At 46.8% G+C, this 21,273-nt stretch overlaps 2 protein-coding genes across 12 annotated transcripts in view; one reads left to right on the top strand and one right to left on the bottom strand.

Moving 5' to 3' along the window:
- LOC141096232 (uncharacterized) overlaps positions 1-2,108 on the bottom strand; it is a 119,987-nt gene extending 117,879 nt beyond the window's left edge. For 2 of the 3 annotated variants that reach the window (XM_073582738.1, XM_073582746.1), the window contains exon 1: positions 1,957-2,108. Coding sequence is in view for 1 of the 3 variants with exons in the window: in XM_073582754.1 (XP_073438855.1) it covers positions 1,957-1,971 (15 nt within the window). In the remaining 2 variants the exon portion in view is untranslated. The remainder of the gene's footprint in view (positions 1-1,956) is intronic. The other variant, XM_073582754.1, reaches the window with a different exon arrangement.
- The window catches only part of WWOX (WW domain containing oxidoreductase), a 1,101,136-nt gene continuing 1,081,441 nt past the window's right edge, over positions 1,579-21,273 (top strand). For 4 of the 9 annotated variants that reach the window (XM_073582652.1, XM_073582695.1, XM_073582687.1 and 1 more), the window contains exon 1: positions 1,583-1,883. In XM_073582652.1, the coding sequence (XP_073438753.1) occupies positions 1,861-1,883 (23 nt within the window). In that variant the 5' untranslated portion in view covers positions 1,583-1,860. Of the gene's footprint in view, positions 1,884-21,273 lie in introns of all 9 variants that reach the window. The other 5 variants (XR_012233619.1, XM_073582662.1, XM_073582715.1 and 2 more) reach the window with 4 other exon arrangements.

Genomic DNA, 21,273 nt, shown 5'->3' with positions numbered 1-21,273 from the left:
AAATTGGGCCTTCTTCATGCAGAAGACGACTTTTTTTTTACCAGTGTCGTCAACATACCAATTACAGTTTCTGATCTTAATTTCAATGGCGCCCTTAAAAATGGACACCATATGGTGTATCTAGGGCAAAATTTTATTTAGATTTTTTATTTTTTTTTCTTAGTGCACCCATTGAGTTTAATGGGCAAATCTGATCTGAAAATGGATCATGCTGCGCTTTTTTTTTTTTTTTAAGCATCATTCATGAAACCTACCCCATATATGTGAGGTCCCTTTGGCACATGGAAAAAAGACAGACTGAACGTGAACGAGCCCTATGGCCGACAGCGCTAAAAAGCAAGCCCACGAATTGCGGACGTGGCTGGCTCTGCCGGCGTTCCGCACAGCTGCCTTCCATTACAAGTACTATTGAAAAATCACTCGTGCACACCGTGCTGGGAGCAAAGAATAGAAAAAAAAAAAAAAAAAAAAAAACAGCAAGTACTTTACTGGTAATGGCTGTGGTAAATGGCAAAACCACAAATATTAACAGAAAATTGTGGATTTTTGCCATTAGTTCTCAGCCACGCAACGTTAACCACAGCGCACCTGCTACTGAACATACCCTTAGACGTTACGCATTTAACATTGCTGCGATACTGCCACCTGGTGGTAGATCATGCTGAAGTTATATGGAAAACCGTCACTTCTGCACTTCGCTTTATTAAAAAAAAAAAAAAAATCTTTAAAAACGCTTCGCTCGCTGCAGGACTGCTGATGTGCTATCAGTGCTACAGACTTAGTGCCGGACCTGGGGAGGGTGACTGAATAGGCTTGGCTTAATAAAAAGCGCCTTACTCACTCTCCCCAGGTCCAGCACCAAGTCTCCAACACTGTTCGCAGTGTCTATTGTTATTTGCAGCACTAATGACACATTGACAACTCTGCCCGAGTCGAAGTAGTGTTAGTCCTAAAGACGCTAACAAATTCCCAGAACAGCGGCAGCCGCGGAACACTAGTTTCCAAAGCAGAAAACTCCATAAAAGGTTACGAGCACAGTGTTTCAAGGAGCAAAAACAAAGCAAGAGTTGGCCAAATGGCAAAACTCCAAATTTAAAAAAAAAAAAAAAAACAGTCTCTGAAAACTCAAACAAAAAGTCTGGTCTGTACAAAGCCCAAGACTGCAGTCCCATGTACCCTTAGGCTATGTGCACACGTTGCGGATTCTGCTGCGTTTCCGCAGCGGTTTCAGCCCTGCGGAAACGCAGCAGTTCCGCAGACCAAGTACAGTACAATGAAACCCTATGGGTTTTCAAAAACGCTGTGCTCACGGTGCGTTTTTTTTCCCACGCGGTTTACAAACCGCAGCATGTCAATTGTTTGGGCGGTTTCACACCTTTAACATAGTAGAGGTGTGAAACCGCAGGTCACTTTACCTGCGGTTCCGCGCGGAAAAACCAGCAGTTGTTTCTGCACCGTGTGCACATAGCCTTAGAGGTGCAGCATCAGAAGCAGACCTATGCAAGAGCTGTGGAGCAAGAAAAAGGGTCATCTGTCACTTTAAAAAACACCTTGCAGGATATGGACTACGCTAGACACTTCATATAAAGGAAAGGGTACACAGATTTGAGCAGAGGGAGTCCAACAATTGTTGCAGAAAAACGGATGACTCAGACACAAGAGCGCACACGGGTAACCGACTGCAGCACCGAGAGTCCGGACTTTCATGTGATTTCTTATTTGATCAGAGACCTAACGCAATTGCATTGAGAAATATATCCAGACAAGTCCAGGATCTACAGAAGACAATCAGCATTTATCTGGGCTCTAGACATCTGAATTTAAAGGGCACAAAGCAGTAACTCGGGATCAGAGTGCGAAATGAAGCACACCTTCATACACAGGTCAGTGTTATTTTTCCAATGTAATGAATACACCCTAAAAATAAAATAAAAAATAATACATAAATCTACTTACCACCAGGATGACCATCCATGTACACCACAAACAGAATGTGCCTCTCCTCAAACGCTATATGGATGCAAGTATTGGGCCACACCTCTTAATAATTGATTTCCGGTCTTTCATTCAGTGCCATTGGCACAGGTGTATAACATTCAGCCCCCCTCCTTGCTATTGGCATTCATTTATTAACCCCTTTACCCCCAAGGGTGGTTTGCACGTTCATGACCGGACCAATTTTTTACAATTCTGACCACTGTCCATTTATGAGGTCTTAACTCTGGAACGCTTCCATGTATCCCGGTGATTCTGACATTGTTTTCTCGTGACATATTGTACTTCATGTTAGTGGTAAAATTTCATTCATATAACTTACGTTTATTTGTGAAACAAAACTGAAATTTGTCGAAAACTTTGAAAATGTCGCAATTTTTCAAACTTTGAATTTTCATGCCCTTAAATCACAGAAATATGTCACATAAAATACTTAATAAATAACATTTCCCACATGTTTACTTTACAACAGCACAATTTTGGAACCAAAATTTTTTTTTGTTGGGAAGTTAAAAGGGTTAAAATTTGACCAGCGACTTCTCATTTTTGCAACACCATTTTTTTAGGGACCACATCACATTTGAAGTCACTTTGAGGGGTCTATATGATAGAAAATACCCAAATGTGACACCATTCTAAAAACTTCACCCCTCAAGTGGCTCAAAAGCACATTCAAGATGTTTATTAACCCTTCAGGTGCTTCACAGGAATTTTTGGAATGTTTAAAAAAAATGAACATTTCACTTTTTGCACAAAAAATTTACTTCAGATCCAATTTTTTTTATTTTACCAAGGGTAACAGGAGAAATTGGACCCCAGGGTTGTTGTGCAATTTGTCCTAAGTACACCGATACCCCATATGTGGGGTAAACCACTGTTTGGGTGCATGGCAGAGCTTGGAAGGGAAGGAGCGCCGTTTGAGTTTTTGATGCAAAATTGGCTGGAATTGAGATTGGATGCCATGTCACATTTGGAGAGCCCCTGATGTGCCTAAACGGTGGAAACCCCCCACAAGTGACCCTATTTTGGAAACTAAACCCCCTAACAAAATTATCTAGATGTGTGGTGAGCACTTTCAACCCCCACATCCAAGAGTTATTGTGCAATTTGTCCTGAGTATGCTGATACCCCATATGTGGGGGTACACCACTGTTTGGGTGCATGGCAGAGCTCAGAAGGGAAGGAGCGCCAGATTTTACTGTTATGGTTTGCAAGTACCATGACCCACTGGGAGAGCCCATGAGGTGCCAAAACAGCAGAACCCCCCATAAGGCCAGTTTCACATTTGCGCTTTATAGCGCAGCGACGGCCTGCACATGGCCGCCGCTAAGCCCGGCCCCCGCCGGCTCCCTGCCCGCCCCATCCGGTCATCGCCGCCTACTAGCGCACATGGACGCTTGCGATCTGCGCACCCTATCTTTAGCATAGGGTGCGCAGATCGTGTGCTGGCAGTGCGCTAGCAGGATTTTGCCGTGCGATGCGCACTTTTGTAGGTGCGCCGTACGCGCCGAAATGCAACATGCTGCGTTCGGCGCACACGGGCGCACCTTCAAAAGTGCGCAGCGCACGGCAAAATCCTGCTAGCGCACGGCCAGCGCACGATCTGCGCACCCTATGCTAAACATAGGGTGCGCAGATCGCAAGCGTCCATGTGCGCTAGTAGGTGGCGATGACCGGATGGGGCGGGCAGGGAGCCGGCAGGGGGCGGGGCTTAGCGGCGGCCATGTGCAGGCCGTCGCTGCGCTATAAAGCGCAAATGTGAAACCGGCCTAAGTGACCTCATTTCATGAACTACACCTCTCAATGAATTCATCTAGGGGTGCTGTGATCATATTGACTCCATGGGTGTGTCACAGAATTTTATACCATTGGGCAGCCATGCGAAGAGACTCAGGAGGAACGGAGCTCTATTTTCCTATTCAAGTGAATCAGTCTGTGCACATCTCAGTGTGTTTCCATGGACCGTGTGTCCATGGGCAAAACACATTGACATGTCCGTTTGTTAATGTTAGCATGGGCCACAAAACATCCAGAACACGTGCATATACATAACACACAAGGATGTCATCCATGTGACACGCATCGGTGCCGGGGAAGAAGCATTACAGTAAGCGCTGTTCTCCGGCGCCGGGTGCTGAACATGGCTCTCATAACTCTTCTCTGCTTGTGCCGATCATGTGAGGTCTTATTTTTGGCGTGATGAGTTGACGTTTTATTGGTACTATTTTCGAGCAAATGACATTTTTTTATCGCTTTTTATTACGATTTTTGGGAGACAGAATGAACAAAAACCAGCAATTGATGAATTTTTTTTTTTGGGGGGGGGGCATTTACACCGTTCCATGTGTGTTAAAATTGATAAGCCAGTTTTATTCTTCGGGTCAGTACGATTAAAGTGATTCCTCATTTATATATTTTTTCATGTTTTGGCGCTCTTATACAATAAAAACAATTTTATATAAAGAATAATTATTTTTGCATCGCTTTATTCTGAGAGCTATAACTTTTTTATTTTTTCGCTGTTGACGCTGTATGGCAGCTTGTTTTTTGCGGGACAAGATGACGTTTTCAGCGGTACCGCGATTGTAGCCGTCTTTTTGATCGCGTGCTATTCCACTTTTTGTTCGGCAGTATGGTGATAAAGCATTGTTTTGTGCCTCATTTTTTATTTATTTTTTTATGGGGTTCACTAAAGGGGTTAACTAGTGGGACAGTTTTATAGGGAGGGTCGTTACAGACGCGGCAATACTAAATATGTGTACTTTCATTGTTTAGATTTTCTTTTTAATTCAAATATATATTTAGTGATTGAATAAATATTGATTTTTATTTTATTTTTTAAAATATTTTTACAATTATTAAAAAAAATTTTTTTTAACTTAATTCTAATTTTTACACTTAGTTCCACTATGAGGCACTCATTTTGTGCAAGCTGATTGCTTCTATAGCATGCAGATGAAGCAGCATCTGCATGATATAGAAGATGTCAGCACTGCACTCTGTACACAGTGACCTGAGAGACTTTCTGACATGCACTGCGCATGACAGGAAGTTTCTCAGCTCTGGTAACCCGGATGTTGTCATGATGACATCTGGTTACCATTGCAGCGATCGGGATCCCGCGTCACGCCGCGGGGTCTCTGATACAAGAGCAGAGGGGCTTTCAGCCCCTCTGCCGGCACCGGGACTTCAATCTTGTTTGATCGCAGTGTTCTGGGGGTTAATGTGCCGGGTACGGTCTGTGACCGCTCCTGGCAATTAGTGCCGGGTGTCAGCTGTGAGAATCAGCTGACACCCGGCCGCGATTGGCCGCACACCACCCGTGTGCGTGGCTGATCGCTATGACGTACATTTCCGTCCATGTGTAGTAAAGCCCAGGTCACATGGACGGTATAGTACGTCGGATGGCAGAGAGGGGTTAAAGAATGGATCTTTCTAATGAGCTCCCAGTGGAGTCCTGTAATAGGAGCCATCGGGGTAACAAGTCCTTCATCACATTTTTTCCTTCTAAAATTTCCACCATACCCAGTGAGTGATATTATTGAGAAGTGGAACTCAGATCCTGTAATGTTACAGAGCGGGGGCCCGACTGTGGAGGAGCATAGGGCAGAAAAGTCACCAGTGTTTGCTGACTCCATAACTGCAGAGTCCAGACCTCCTCTGGTATAACATCAGTACAAACACTGCGCCCCATTGGAAAATTCGTGGCTGAGCAGCTACATCATGACACACAAAGCCATGTTTGTGACATAAAAAAACGATGGATTTATTAGCTATCCTGTGCCACGCCAATCTCGGCTAAGATACATTGACTTTTCAAAAAGATGGCAGAGCTGTCCAGGACTGGGGCAAAATTTTTCCAACATTTTAAGAGTTTTAAGCCAGAATTTCATCAAAAGCTGTTAGATGAATTGGGATATTAGTGCTTCAGCATACCAACATCTTTAGGACAATTGTATGCTTGCAACAGCTTTTGGAAGGCCCTTTTCTGTTCCAGTATGACTGTGGCTCAGAGCCAGGTCCACAAAGACATGTTTTTGGGAGGTTTGGTGTGGAAGAAGATGACCGTTGACACAGAGCCGGGACCTCAACCTCATCCAACACCTTTGGGAGGAACTAAAGTAGAACAGAGATTGTGAGTCTGGTCCTCTCCTCCAACATCAGTGTCTGACCTCACAAATGTTCTTATGCACGAATGGCTAAATCGCCCCACAGACATCTCCAAAATCTCGGAGAAATCCTTCCAAGGAGAGTGAAAGCTGTCATTGTAATGGATCAATAAAGATTGTATGTATGAAGGTTTTTTTTGCTAATTTCCTGGTGTAAAAAACCTTGAAATGCCACAAAAGTTTTGTGCTCCTCTGATGAAAATTTTGCAACTTCTGCTGTTTTATGGTAGTTTCGTCCAGCTTCGCCAAATTGGGTGGAGCATGGGCAGAATGAAGCTGACTTCTACTAATTCTTCAAAATTTACTCCACTTAGGTACCATAAATTGACATGGACAGAGTGAAGGAAGTTGCGGCTCCTTCACCTATCTGGATATGGTCAGAGCATGGGCGGACATACCGCCGGTTCAACCGGTGCAGATGCACCGGGGCCCAGAGGCTCCAGGGGGCCCCTGCGGGGCGGCTAATAATGAGGGTAATCTGTCCGGTTTCTCCAGGCCCGAGGCTCCAGGGGCCCCTTGCCAGATTTTCCTCAAGTACGGCAGGCAGGGAGCAATCCCAGCAGCTCCACCGCCTGCAAGAGAAAATAGCAGGAGCGTAGCTGCAAGGATCCACCCTGCTTCCGGCCCGTCGCCCGCACTTCCTGTCTCTGACACAGAGAGCAGTGCCGCTGGATGACGTCACCACTCAGCATCCGGCTGTGGCAGAGAGAGGAAGCGAGGGTACCGGTGACACTGCGGACAGGTGAGAGGCGCTGTGTGTGTGTTTTGTATGTATGTATGTGTGTTTTGTATGTATGTGTGTATGTGTGAGTGTGTTTTGTATGCATGTATGTGTGTGTGTGTGTGTGTGTGTGTAGAGATGAGTGGTGGTGTGTGTGCGTGCTTGCATGCGTAGTGCTGCGGGGGAATATGCAGAGAGGTCAATGGTGCTGTGTGTGTGTGTGTGTGTGTGTGTGTGTAGGTGGAGGAGAGGGGAATGATGGGGGTGATGGGGAGAAGGCAATGATGGGTTGATGGGGAGAAGGCAATGATGGGGGTGATGGGGAGAAGGTAATGATGGATGTCATGGCGAGAAGGCAATGATGGAGTGATGGGGAGAAGGCAATGGTAGGAGTGATGGAGAGAAGGCAATGATGGGAGTGATGGGGAGATGGCAATGATGGGGGTAATGGAGAAGGCAATGATGGGAGTGATGGAGAGAATGCAATGATGGGGTGATGGAGAAGGCAATGATGGGAGTGATGGGGAGAAGGCAATGATGGGGGTGATGGGAAGAAAGTAATGATGGGGATGATGGGGAGAAGGCAATGATGTGGTGAAGGAGAAGGCAATGATGGGAGTGATGGGGAGAAAGCAATGATGGGGAGAAGGCAATGAAGGCAATGATGCGGTGATGGAGAAGGCAATGATGGGGTGATGGGAAGAAGGCAATGATGGGGGTGATGGGGAGAAGGAAATGATGGGGGTGATGGGGAGAAGGCAATGATGGGGGTGATGGAGAGGGCAATGATGGGGTGGTAGGGGAGAAGGCAATGATGGAGGTGGTGGAAAGGGCAATGATGGGGTGGTGGGGGAAAAAGAAATGATGATGCGGATGGTGGAGGAGAAAGCAATCATGGTGGTGGAAAGGGCAATAATGGGGGTGCTGGGGGAGGAGGAAATGATGGTGGTGGTGGAATGGGCAATGATGGGAGTGGTGGGGGAGAAAGCAAAAGATAGTGGTGGGGGAGAAGGCAATGATGGAGGTGGTGAAGAGGGCAATGATGGGGTGGGGGAGAGGACAATAATGGGATGCAGGGGGAGGAGGACAAAGAGGGGTGTGGGGGATTGGGATGGGAGGAAGGGGGACTTATAATGGCCTTAGGAACAGGGGGAGGTGGAGGAAGACATTATCGCTTATTATGTCTAACACAGTCCCTTAGTATATAGTGTACTCACTTACTATGTCTATATGTCTAACAGTCCCTTAGCATATAGTGTACATACTTATTATGCAAAACACAGTGCCTTAGCATATAGTATGCATACTTTTTATGTATAACACAGTCCCTTAGCATATAGTGTACTCACTAATTCTGTATAACACCATCCTTAGTTATATAGTTTCCTCTTTTATTATATATAACACCGTCCCTTATTATGCACCATCCTCTCTAGTTATGTATGGTGCCGTCCCTTATTATAAAGCTTCCTCTGCTGTTATGTATAGTGCTGTCTCTTGCATAGTGTATTCTTGTTAATTTTGTTATTCACAGCTCCCTCTTTTATTATATAGTCCCCTCTCTTTCTAGATATAAAATGACTGCTGATCAAGGAGCTGGTGAAAAGAATACCAGTCCATCATCTCCTCCATTAGAAAGAAAGCTTTCCCATGCTCCATCAGCAACCATTGCATTATACAGCTAACAAGAGAGGACGGTATGTAATAAAAAACAGCTCTATATAATCCAATATGTAAGGGCCGTTACTGTACATAACAAGATAGGGCACTGTACAATAGAGGACGGCAATATACATAATAAAGGAGACTACGTAATATATACATGTATGTGTGTGTGGCTATATATGTTAGGGACGGCGGAACGCATTAAATATAAATAATAGGAAGTGCGTTCACCGCCCGGGGTCCACCGTGCAGTAGGTGTAACAACTGCTGCTGAGTAATGGCAGACTCGCTATATGGCGGTATACTGCGCTCGGGTTAAACGTCACACGAGGTGCGCAGAGCGGACTCTGTTAAACTCACAGAGACGCTTTAGTATAAATAAAGCATAAACGCCGAGCTGGTTAGCTTCACAGGTCTCAGCTGGCTTGAACACACGGTATACGGTAACAAGACACGGCCCAAGGAAGAGGTCGGTGTCCGTCTTGACCTACCATGCGTGCGGCGTCGCTACCGCGGATGCCGGTAAGTGCTGCTAACTGCAGCGCGGCGCTAACTACTGCCGCTGTACGACAGTGCCGTGAGGCATAACACTATCGGACGCTAGTGTAGCGGTGCGGTATGCACTGTGGCGTATGGCTTGCCACTGACAGGCGCTGACTATAACTCTAATTCCCTAACCACATACGTAATATCAGAGGGAAGGGGTTTCAAATGAGTCAGTTACCAGAATCATACATCCGTGTTGTGAGCTCATTCTCGGGTTTGCCTCTGGCTTCTGGTGAGGGTTATGGAGCTGGCTGTGCTGACAGAGGAGTAGTGAGTTCTCTATCTGGACTCCCTCTGTTGGTGAAGGGAGGTAATGAAGCTGATCTAAATGGCAGAGACTGGCCACCTGAGGAAGAGGACTGCGATTGGACATCAGGAGTTTCTGATTGGATTTAAGGCAGCCGACTCCCTAGTTTCTCGCTGGGGATTTTTCCTGACTGTGGCTTCTGGTTTCCAGTTTGGTTCCTGCCTCCCTAAAGCTAAGTTTTCTCTGCTATTGTTCATATGAGTTTTTGTCTGGTTTACTTAGTTTTTGCGTTCAGACAGCCCTGGATGGGACTGGGCTGAATCCCCATTTTGTCTCTGATCAGTTGTTCTCTTTTGCTCTGTCTTCAGAATATACCTGAGTGCTGATATAGTGATTTGAAGTCTAGCGACTTCAGGGCCTTTTTCTATCAGACGTGTTGGACATTCTTTTTGGCAGGGTTTTTTGCGTGATTGCAGACAGCAGCTTTTCTTTCCTGTCCTTTCTAGTTAGCGAGGGCCCCATCGTTTGCTCAGCCTATCTTTCTACCTGTGTCGGTGTTTTCATCTTGTTTCACCGACAATACATGTTGGGGGCTGTCTATTGCTTTGGGGTCTGCTCTGGGGCAGTTTAGATTTTCCCATTCTTTCTTTAGGCTTATTTAGTTCTCCGGCCGTGACGCGGGGTCTAGGACCACCGTAGGCACGCTCGACGGCTACTGCTAGTTGTTGTGGATAGGATCAGGGGTCTGCTAGTTACCAACCTCTCCAGTTTTCTGGGCTTAGCTTGCTTTTTGTTTTTTCCTCCTCAGTGACTCATTCATAACACATTCGTCACCATTCACACATAGCAAGTATACTCTATACTAGCGCATGGCCAAACGGCCATGCGGTCCTTTTATAGCCGTGCGCTGCCGGGACCTTCCAGATCTCTGAGATGGACCAATCAGATCAGGGGAAGGACTTGAGCACCTGACTCCCGAGCTCCAATGGGAGATCGTCTCATGAGCATGCTCAGTGGAGCAGCAGCGGGACTTAGCCTCAGGAATGACATGCTGCAAAGCAGTATGTGAGGCTCTGGACTCCTGTTGTGTAGCTACAGGAATCCGATGCCTAACATTACCCCCCCTCCTAGGGCCCCCCTCCTGAGCCCTCCAATCCACCACCTTGTGCCCATCAGAGGCATAGGCCTCAGACTCATCCAAAGGCAAGTCTGATGTCCCGGCAGGTGACACAGAAAACCGGGACACATGGAGGGCATCTGTTATGATTGAGTCACCAAGGAGGAAAAAACAAAACACAAGCTCAGCCCAGAAAATCAGAGAGCTTGGAAACTAGCGGATTGCAGACCCCTAATCCTATCAAACAACTAGCAGTAGCCGTGGAGTGTTCCTACTGTGATCCTAGACACCTCGTAACCGGAGATCTAAATAAGCCTAAAGAGAGAAAAGGGAAAAACTGACTGCCCCAGAGCAGACCCCAAAGCAATAGGCAGCCCCCAACATATGACGGTGAAGCAAGATGAAAACACTAACACAGATAGAAAGATAGGTTGAGCAAACGATGGGGCCCAGCTAACTAAAAAGGACAGGACAGAAAAGCTGCTGTCTGCAATCCGAGAAAACCCTGCTAAAAATATTACCAACACAACTGATAAGCAAAAAGGAACCTGAAGTCACTAGACTTCAAACCCTATATCAGCACTCAGAATATTCTGAAAGCAGAGCAAAAGAGAACACTGATCAAGGAATAAGAATCCAGCACACCCCCGGCCGGGGATAGCTGAACTCAAAAAACAAGGTAAACAAAACCAAAACTAATAAGTTCAATAGCAGAGCAAAAACTTATCTTTGGGAAGCAGGAATCAGACTGGTCTCCAAGAATCCAGTAGAGAAATCACCAGCCACTCAGAAGGGCGTCGGCTGCCTTATATCCAGTCTGCAGTTCCCGTTACCCAGTCACAATCCACCTGATCAGGTGTTTGGTTTCTTTCATCCAAATCAGCCTCACTACCTTCCTTCACCAGAAGAGGGAGATCCTCGAACACAAAAGGTGAATGAACAGATGAGCTCACAACAGGCATCAGAGGCGGCAAAATCTCCAGGTTTGAGAAGGGACACCTGAGAGACAACGGGAGTGGCACAACGGCCAGAAACCGAAGTTGGAGTAGAACACCGCAGGGTATCGGCAGGCATCTTCACTCTCTGTGTAGGGGAGGCATTCCAAGCACTAGAGGCGCATGCCCAAATATATTTTGTAGTGTCCCGAGCCCTGTGCGGCCACCAATAAGACCTTGCCAGGAGTTTTGTGGTCTGCATGTAGCCACAGTGACCACCCACCCTGGACGCATGTGCCCACGCGAGAACCTTCGGCTGAAGGCGAGGGGGAACAAAGGTCTTGCCCGGCGGCACAGAGGTTGACCACTGCGGAGGCCTGTTATCGTGGGGAACAGAGTGTTGACAGTGGCAACCGCAAATGGAGCTTAATGCCGGGCGCGCCTCAAAACTGGCGCGAGACACCTCCATGGGCTCTGGAAGTGAACACTCTGGCTCGGGTGACTCCAGAGGTTCAAAGAGGTTTGGAGCCGGAGTAACTTTCCATCTGGATTGAGCACGCTCCAGCCCGCGCTCCGAAAAACGGAGATCAATGCGGGTGGAGATGGCAATCAGCTCTTCCAGACTTGCAGGAACCTCTCTAGTAGATAGAAGATCCTTAACATGCTCTGCTAAACCTCTCCAAAACACAGGGATGAGAGCTCTATCAGACCACTCCAGCTTGGAAGCCAAAGTCCGAAAATGTATGGCATACTGACTGACTGAGAGCGATCCCTGAGTTAATGCAAATAGCTGAAGAGAGGTGTCGTGCGTGACTCGTGGTCCCAGGAAGACCTGCTTGATAGCTGTTAAGAACTGAGCAGCGGTCCGAACCTCTGGGTCGCCACGCTCCCAAAGCGGTGTGGCCCACTCCAACGCCCTGCCCGACAGTAGGGAAACAATAAACCCCACCTTAGCCCGTTCCGTAGGGAATCGCGCAGCCAGTAATTACAGCTTGATAGAGCACTGGCTCACGAAACCCCTACAGGAGGCGCTATCGCCAGAAAATTTATCGGGCAACGGGAGGCGGGAAACTGTCGGCGCAGGGGAGGTCGTGGACACACGAGAAACCGCCTCTGCGATCGCCTGAACAGCAGCCTCAGTGGATTTCGCAGCAGAGATAGCACTCTCAAGAGTAGCACACAGGCCCTCTTGCTGGCGAATGTACTGTAGGAGTTGCTGCTGATCTGCCATTACTAGCCTGACCCTGGCGCTAGTATAATGTTAGGGACGGCGAATATCTTGTGGTTTGGCACGATGAACTCGTTTAAGATGGATGTTCTTCCCAGGTTTTTATACCTGTACCAGGCGGTCCCGATTGTACCACCGAAGGTATTCTTCCAGACCATTAGATCTGCATTGACCCGCTTTATTTGGCAGACTTCTAAGCCCTGTCTAAAGTATACCATCCTGACTATCCCGAAGTCCAGAGGCCTCCCTGACTTGGAACTCTACCATAGGGCCTCCATATTTGTACGTCTAGTCGATTGGCAATTTGGCCACCATTCTAAGCCATGGGTTCATCTAGAACAGACATCCTTTAATATCCCTCTGCAACACCTTCCATTGATTCGAAGCTATGACTTTAATGCAAATGACTCTGAGGGATCCACAGGCTTTCTGGCGTGAGAGACCCTACGGCTATGGAACCGTATGAAAATTAAAAAGACATTGATTAGCGCCCTGAACCCGTTGGCACCAATTTTTGGTAACCCAGATTTTCCTCCTGGTTGTTTTAGAGGCCAATTTTTAGGTTGGCATATCAAACCTGACTTACGCCTGGGTCAGGTTTTGGTGGGAGGAGATATTTCATCTTTGGAGACCCTAAGGGAACAGTTTCCCACTAAGACGCTCTCCTGGATGGAATACAATCAGCTGAGGTCGTTTATCCGGAGACACATGGGTGACCGCACTTCTTGCCCCCCCCACGCCCACGACATGATTGGAAAATTTACTACAGCAGCAGGACCCTCCCTCTCATCTGATTTCTCTCTTATACAAGGAATTCCATGGTGGGGACACGGAAGCGGTCCCGAGTTACATGCAGGCATGGGAAGAGGAGATGGGATGTAGGTTTTCTGTTGAGGACCTTGACAAAGCTTACCTTTTCACACACAAAATGTCCCCGGCTGGGGGCGCACAGGAGAAAAATTTTAAGATACTGACCAGATGGTATCTGTCCCCTGTCAGACTAAAGTCTATTTTTCCGTCGGTAGATGACACCTGTTGGCGGTGTGGAACCGAGAGAGGTACACTATTTCATATATGGTGGCAGTGCCCCGCTATACGACCATTCTGGAAGAAGGTGTTCTTGGCTTATCATAGAATTTCTGGAGAATATATTCCCCCCCCCCTCCCCGCAAGTTGCCATCCTCTCGGTCCTCCCGGGTCCCATATCCACTCAGAAGCGGAGCCTCCTCCGGTTTTGTATTACCGCGGCACGCATGGTAATCCCACGCCACTGGCGCACGGCAATACCGCCAACTATGGCGGAATGGGTGTCGGAATTTGCAGACATCTTCCGTATGGAGGAACTGAAGGCTGAATTGGAAGGGGACAACACCCGCGTGATCCTCGTGTGGCAACCTTGGATCTTGTTCAAGGAAACTACCGGACTATCTCAGCTGGTCGAGGAGGCTCCTTAGAGGTCGGCTCGGAGGACTGGTGTCAGTTCCCCCCCCCCTTAATTTTTTTTTTCTTCTTCCTCTTTACTATTACCCCCTAAGTGTCCCACCCTAATTTCCTTCATGTTCTTTCCCCTTCCTCTTCTGTCTCTTTTATTCTTCTTCTGAAATACACCTTTGCTGATACATGTAAGGATGTCGTTGTGTATGTCTGTAACTATTGTCAGCTTATGTTGGTCCATCTATACTACTAATATGCCAGATGATATTTGGGGAGGAATGACAACTCTCCAGCCTGTTCCAATGCATATAAGTAAGAAATGTATAATATATGTTTGTATAGATAGGTCTATCAACCTATAATGCCTTCTCTTGGTTTGATTCTGGTAGATGGTAGTGCACATGAATATAAACCAACATTCAATCCATTGAAACGTTGCGAGTCTTTGTCACAGAAGATGGGTCGGTTTTATAAGAGACTGTTTATTCTGCATCCTTGTACAGCTGGGTGTATAATGTTTGCTGAAAAAGATAAATTTCAGCTCACCTCTTGTAGGTTCGTAAGAACTATTGAAAAGCTCTGAGCGCGGACACGTCTCTGCCAGGACGTATAATGACTCCAAGACAAGGAAGAAAGGTCCAGCTCCAGAAATTTAAAATCCAGGATTTTTATTGTATCATGTTTAAAATATCTTCATGGCTGCTTGTGATCAAGTAACGGCAACAAAGTTCACCGCATGGGGATATTCTCCAGGTCTCTGTACGCATTTCGAGCACAAGTGCTCTTAGACTCAGTCTAATGTTTGCTGCTTTGTATGTTACCCTTGTCTTTTGTTTTTTCAATAAAAATAGATTCAACAATAATGTTAGGGACGGCGGAACTCACTAAATATAGATAATGTCATGATCCCAGTGCAGGTTTTTGAGCTGCACGTCAGGGGTTAATGTCTGGAGCTCAGTGCAGGTTTTGACCTGCACAACTGGGGTTAATGATTCTGGCCTCTTTTTGGTTCTGGGAGAGCTTCTTAAACCCCTGGGAAGCTCCAATCCCTGTCAGTTATACTTTTGCCTTTGGCCGAGTGTGGTGACCTCTGTGTGCCTGTTCGTTGTTATAGCTTGTTTACATGGTTCTGACCCGGTTCTGTTCCCCGTTGTGAGTTTGCCTGTTGATTCTGTACTGCGCTACCCTCTCTGTGTATGACTCGTTGCCTGTGATCTGACTACTCTCTGCTCGCCCCTCTTGTACCTTGAATCTGCTAAGAGGCTTACTCCTAGACAAGCCCGTTGGTCACTTTTTTTCAAGATTTCAGTTCTCCATAATTTTTCGACCGGGGCCCAAAAATGTTAAAGCGTATGCCCTGTCCAAAAGTTTTGACCCGGTGTCTCCCCCCGAGCAGCCATCCTCCATTCTTCCCCCAGGGGTGGTAGTGGCGGGGGTCTTATCTGAGTTGGAACAAGAAATTCTAAGTGTTCAGGCCCTAGCTCCAGCAACCAGGCCAGGGGATAAATTGTTTGTTCCAGATTTATTGCAGCCTAGACTTCTGCAGGAGTTTCATGAGTTTAGGCTGAGTGCTCATCCAGGTATCACGGCCACTAGAGAGGCAGTAGCCAGGGGTTTTTGGTGGCCTTCACTAAGGTCCGATGTCAAGAAATTTGTTTCTGCTTGTGGTGTGTGTGCCTGTTCCAAAAGCTCGCATAACCGGCCGGCTGGGGAACTCATACCTTTACCGGTTCCTGATAGGCCATGGACTCATCTTTCCATGGATTTTATTACCGGCCTTCCACCTTCCAGGGGCAATACCGTGATCTGGGTGGTGGTGGATAGTTTTTCTAAACAGGCCAATTTCATTCCCTTGGCAGCATTACCCTCAGCAGAAACATTGTCAAGGTTGTTTGTGCAGCATGTTGTCCGATTGCATGGAATACCCCTGAATGTGGTGTCTGACAGAGGTGTGCAGTTTATATCCAAATTGTGGAGGGCATTCTGTATGAAATTGGGCATCTCACTCTCCTTCTCGTCGGCATATCACCCAGAGAGTAATGGTCAGACAGAACGCACCAATCAATCCCTGGAACAAATTCTCAGGTGTCTGACCTCCACCAGACAGGAGGATTGGTGTGATGCGTTACCGTTGGCAGAATTCGCTTTTAACAACTGGGTGAGTCAGTCCACCAACATGTCCCCATTCCTGATTAACTATGGGTTTAATCCGCATTTTGGGGAGTTTTCACGGGTGGATTCCGGTTGTCCACGGGTAGAGGGGTCCGTTCAACCGTTAAAAAACCTCTGGGCTGAAGTCCAGCGTAATATCTCTCGGGCCCAGGGGAGGTACAAATATTTTGCTGACAAAAAGAGAGCATCGGGAGACATGTTTCAGGTGGGAGAGAAGGTTTGGCTTTCCACACGTAACATCAACTTAAAGGTACCATCAGCTAAGTTGGGACCAAAGTTCATTGGTTCGTACGAGATTATGGAGATAGTCAACCCAGTGGCATATAGGTTGCCTCTCCCCGCCTCCTTAAAAATATCCAATGTGTTCCATAAATCTCTGTTGAAATCCATAGGATCTGTCAAAGAGGACTCCCAGCCTGTTGTTCCTCCAGTGCTGGTGGAGGGTCAATTGGAGTATGAGATCGGACATATTGTGGATTCTCGGCGGGTGCGCCGCTCTTTGCAGTACCAGGTACACTGGAAGGGATATGGACCAGAGGAGCACTCATGGGTCCCTGCTCGCTCTGTACATGCAGATCGCCTGGTTCGGGCTTTCCGTGCCAAGTACCCGGGGAAGCCTGGGGGTCCAGAGGCCCCCCTGTTGAGAGGGGGGTACTGTCATGATCCCAGTGCAGGCTTTTGAGCTGCACGTCAGGGGTTAATGTCTGGAGCTCAGTGCAGGTTTTGACCTGCACACCTGGGGTTAATGATTCTGGCCTCTTTTTGGTTCTGGGAGAGCTTCCTAAACCTCTGGGAAGCTCCAATCCCTGTCTGTTATACTTTTGCCTTTGGCCGAGTGTGGTGACCTCTGTGTGCCTGTTCGTTGTTATAGCTTGTTTATATGGTTCTGACCCGGTTCTGTTCCCCGTTGTGAGTTTGCCTGTTGATTCTGTACTGCACTACCCTCTCTGTGTATGACTAGTTGCCTGTGATCTGACTACTCTCTGCTCACCCCTCTTGTACCTTGCAGCTATCTCTGTGTATGACTTGTTGGCTACGTCCTGACGGTCCTCCCTGTCTTTGCTCCTTGGTAACTTTGTCTCGCAGTTACCCTGCTAGGAGTTCTCTTGCATCTCCTAGCTCTCTAGAGTTTAGGCCACGCCCCCAGCGGTCACGTGCTTCAGGTCCTGCTGTTTTGAAGTACGCACCTACTCGGCTGCTGCCCGCTCCACAGGTATCTTTGAGCACAGTTTGCTTTACTCAGGACACGCGCACTGGATCAGTGAGCAAGTTCAGTGTGGTGTTCCTGACAAATAATAGGAAGTGCGTTCGCCGCCCGGAGTACACCGTGAAGTAGATGTAACAACTGCTGCTGAGTAATGGCAGACTCGCTATATGGCGGTATACTGCGCTCGGGTTAAACGTCACACGAGGTGCGCAGAGCAGACTTTTTTAAACTCACAGAGACGCTTTAGTAGAAATAAAGCAAAAACGCCGAGCCTGTTAGCTTCACAGGTCTCAGCTGGCTTGCACACACGGTATACGGTCACAGGACACGGCCCAAGACAGAGGTCGGTGTCCGTCTTGACCTACCGTGCGTGCGGTGTCGCTAACGCGGATGCCGGTAAGTGCTGCTAACTGCAGAGCGGCTGTAACTACTGCCGCTGTACGACAGTGCCGTGAGGCATAACACTATTGGACACTGTTGTCAACTCATTTTCTGGTTTACCTCTGGCTTCTGGTGAGGGTGGTGGAGCTGGCTGTGTTGACAGAGGAGTCGTGAGTTCTCCATCCGAGCTCCCTCTGGTGGTGATGGTAGGTAATAAAGCTGATCTAAATGGCAGAGACCTGCCACCTGAGGAGGAGGACTGTGAGTGGACATCAGGAGTCTCTGACTGGATTTAAGACAGCCGAATCCCTAATTTTGTGCTGGTGATTTTGCCTGCTCTGAGGTTCTGGTTTCCAGTTCTGTTCCTGCCTTCTCAAGCTAAGTGTGCTCTGCTATTTTTTCACACGAGATTTGGTCTGGTTTACTCAGTTTTTGTGGTCAGTCAGCCCCTGCTGGGGCTATGCTGAATCTCCATTCTTATGTCTCTGTTTATGCCAATTTGCTTTTTGTCCCTGATCAGATTGGTCTCTTTTTGCTCTGTCTTCAGAATATACCAGAGTGCTGATATAGGGAATTGAAGTCTAGCGACTTCAGGGTTTTTGTTATCAGAAAGTGTTGGACATTTTTTGGCAGGGTTTTGTGCGTGATTGCAGACAGAATCTTTCCTTTCCTGTCCTTTCTAGTTAGTGTGGGCCCCATCGATTGCTCAGCCTATTTTTCTATCTGTGTTTGTGTTTTCTTCTTGTCTCACCGGCAATACATGTTTGGGGGCTGTCTATTGCTTTGGGGTCTGCTCTGGGGCAGTTTAGATTTCCCCTTTTCTTGCTTTAGGCTTATGTAGTTCTCCGGCTGTGACGAGGCGTCTAGGATCATCGTAGGTACGCTCCATGGCTACTGCTAGTTGTGTGGATAGGATCAGGGGTCTGCAATCCACTTAGTTACCAACCTCTCTGGTTTTCTGTGGTTTAGCTTGTTTTGTTTTTCCTTCTCGGTGACTCATTCATAACAGAATCACCAGCCATACCGCAGATTCTAGGGTTCTCAAAAGCAGGAAAAAAAAAAGAAAAAAAAAAGTGTCAGAATTTTTTTTTTTATATATGTATTTTTTCCTCTTTCTCTCTGGGGCCGTAGGAGGATTTTTTCCTTAATGGAGATTAAGCAATTGTCTGATCGTGTGGAGCAGCTCGCTGCTGAAGTGTGGGGAATTTCCGCCTATCTCGCTCAATCACATGCTGTTGAACCAAAAATCCCTACTCCTGATGTGTTTTCTGGGGATCGGTCTAAATTTTTGAATTTTAAGAATAATTGTAAATTATTTCTTGCCTTGAAGCCTAACTCATCGGGGAGCTCTGCGCAGCAGGTTAAAATTGTCATCTCCTTGCTGCGCGGCGATCCCCAGGATTGGGCGTTTTCTTTGGCACCTGAAAATCCTATTCTGACTAATGTGCATGCATTTTTTCAAGCCTTGGGGTCGTTGTATGATGAACCTAATGCTATTGATCAAGCTGAGCAAGCCCTATTGGCATTGAACCAGGGTCAGGATTCTGCAGAGTTATACTGTCAAAAATTCCAAAAGTGGGCGGTCCTTACTACATGGAATGATGGTGCCTTGGCAGCTCTCTTTCACAAGGGTTTATCAGAGACCGTAAAAGATGTATTGGTGGGATTTCCTGTTCCCTCTGGTCTTGACGATTCTATGTCATTAGCCATTCAAGTTGATCGGCGTTTACATGAACGTAAAACTACACGAGAGGTGTTGCCACCTTTTCAACAAATGTCTGAACCTATGCAATGTGATAGAGTTTTGTCTAGGGTACAATGTCAGGAGTATAGAAGGCGTAATAAGCTGTGTTTTTTCTGTGGAGATGCCTCTCATATTATTTCTGTCTGCCCTAAACGAGAGAAACATTTTGCACACACATTTGCTGTGGGTGGCGTACAACCTAAGTTTCTTTTGGCAATTACTCTGATCTGCTCTTTATCCACATTTTCCGCCAAGGCTTTTGTGGATTCAGGAGCGGCTTTGAATCTGATGGATTTGGATTTTGCTAAATGTTGTGGTTTTCCCATGATACCTCTGTGGACCCCTATTCCTTTGAGGGGTATTGATGCTACTCCTTTGGTAGAGAATAAACCTCAGTTTTGGACCCAGGTGATAATGAGGGTCGCCCCAGACCACCAAGAAAATTGTAGATTTTTGGTACTGCATAATTTGCATGATACTATTGTTCTGGGTTTTCCCTGGTTGCAAATCCATAATCCAGTTTGGGATTGGAAATCTGTGTCTGTGGTGAGTTGGGGCTGTCGGTGTGCTCTTGGTGACACTCCTGTTTTCTCCACCTCTCCCCAGTCTAATGATGTTCCTGACTATTTGGCTAATTTTTATGATGTATTTAGTGAGAGTAAGTCTGCGTCCCTGCCTCCTCATAGGAGTTATTACTGTGCAATTGAGTTGAGGCCTTGGTGTAAATTTCCCAAAGGTCGGCTTTTCAACTTATCTGTACCTGAACATGAGGCTATGCGATCTTATATTAAGGAGTCGTTGGAGAAGGGTCATATTAGACCATCCTCTTCACCCTTAGGTGCTGGGTTTTTTTTTGTGGCTAAGAAAGATGATTCATTAAGGCCTTGTATTGACTATCGTTCCCTTAACAAGATTACGGTTAAATATCAGTATCCGTTATCCCTGATTTCTGATTTATTCTCCAGAGTTAAAGGTGCCTGCTGGTTTACTAAGCTTGACCTCAGGGGGCGTAAAATCCTATTCGCATCAAGCATGGGGATGAATGGAAGACTGCGTTTAATACTCCGGAGGGACATTTTGAGTACCTGGTGATGCCTTTTGGGCTCACTAATGCCCCTTCTGTCTTCCAATCCTTCATGAATGATATTTTCCAGGACTTTGTGGATAAGTTTTTGATCATCTATTTGGATGATATTCTGATCTTTTCCAGTGATTGGGATTCTCATGTGGAACATGTTCAGACTGTGTTCCGGATTTTGAGGGAGAATTCCCTGTATGTTAAGGGATCGAAATGCCTTTTTGATGTACAGAGGATTTCATTTTTGGGATTTATTTTGTCTCCGTCAACTATTGAAATGGACCCGGCCAAGGTACAGGCCATTTATGATTGGGTTCAGCCCACTTCTTTGAAGGCTCTCCAGAAGTTTTTGGGTTTTGCTAATTTTTATCGTAAATTTATAGCTAATTTTTCTGGTATTGCCAAACCACTGACTGATCTGACCAAGAAGGGCGCTGATGTGCTGAATTGGTCTCCAGAGGCTGTTTTGGCATTTCAGGAGCTGAAGCAGAGGTTCACTTCTGCTCCGGTTTTACGTCAACCTGATGTCTCACTTCCATTTCAGGTAGAGGTAGATGCTTCGGAGATTGGTGCAGGAGCTGTTTTGTCCCAAAAAGATCCTGTGATTTCTAAAATGAATCCCTGTGCCTTCTTT

The sequence above is a fragment of the Dendrobates tinctorius genome, unplaced genomic scaffold, assembly GCF_039654945.1.
Source record: "Dendrobates tinctorius isolate UK_male_01 unplaced genomic scaffold, ASM3965494v1 ptg000009l, whole genome shotgun sequence".
Lineage (NCBI taxonomy): Eukaryota > Metazoa > Chordata > Amphibia > Anura > Dendrobatidae > Dendrobates > Dendrobates tinctorius.
The sequence above is the reverse complement of the archived record's forward strand: the minus strand, read 5'-3'. Positions and strand labels throughout refer to the sequence as shown.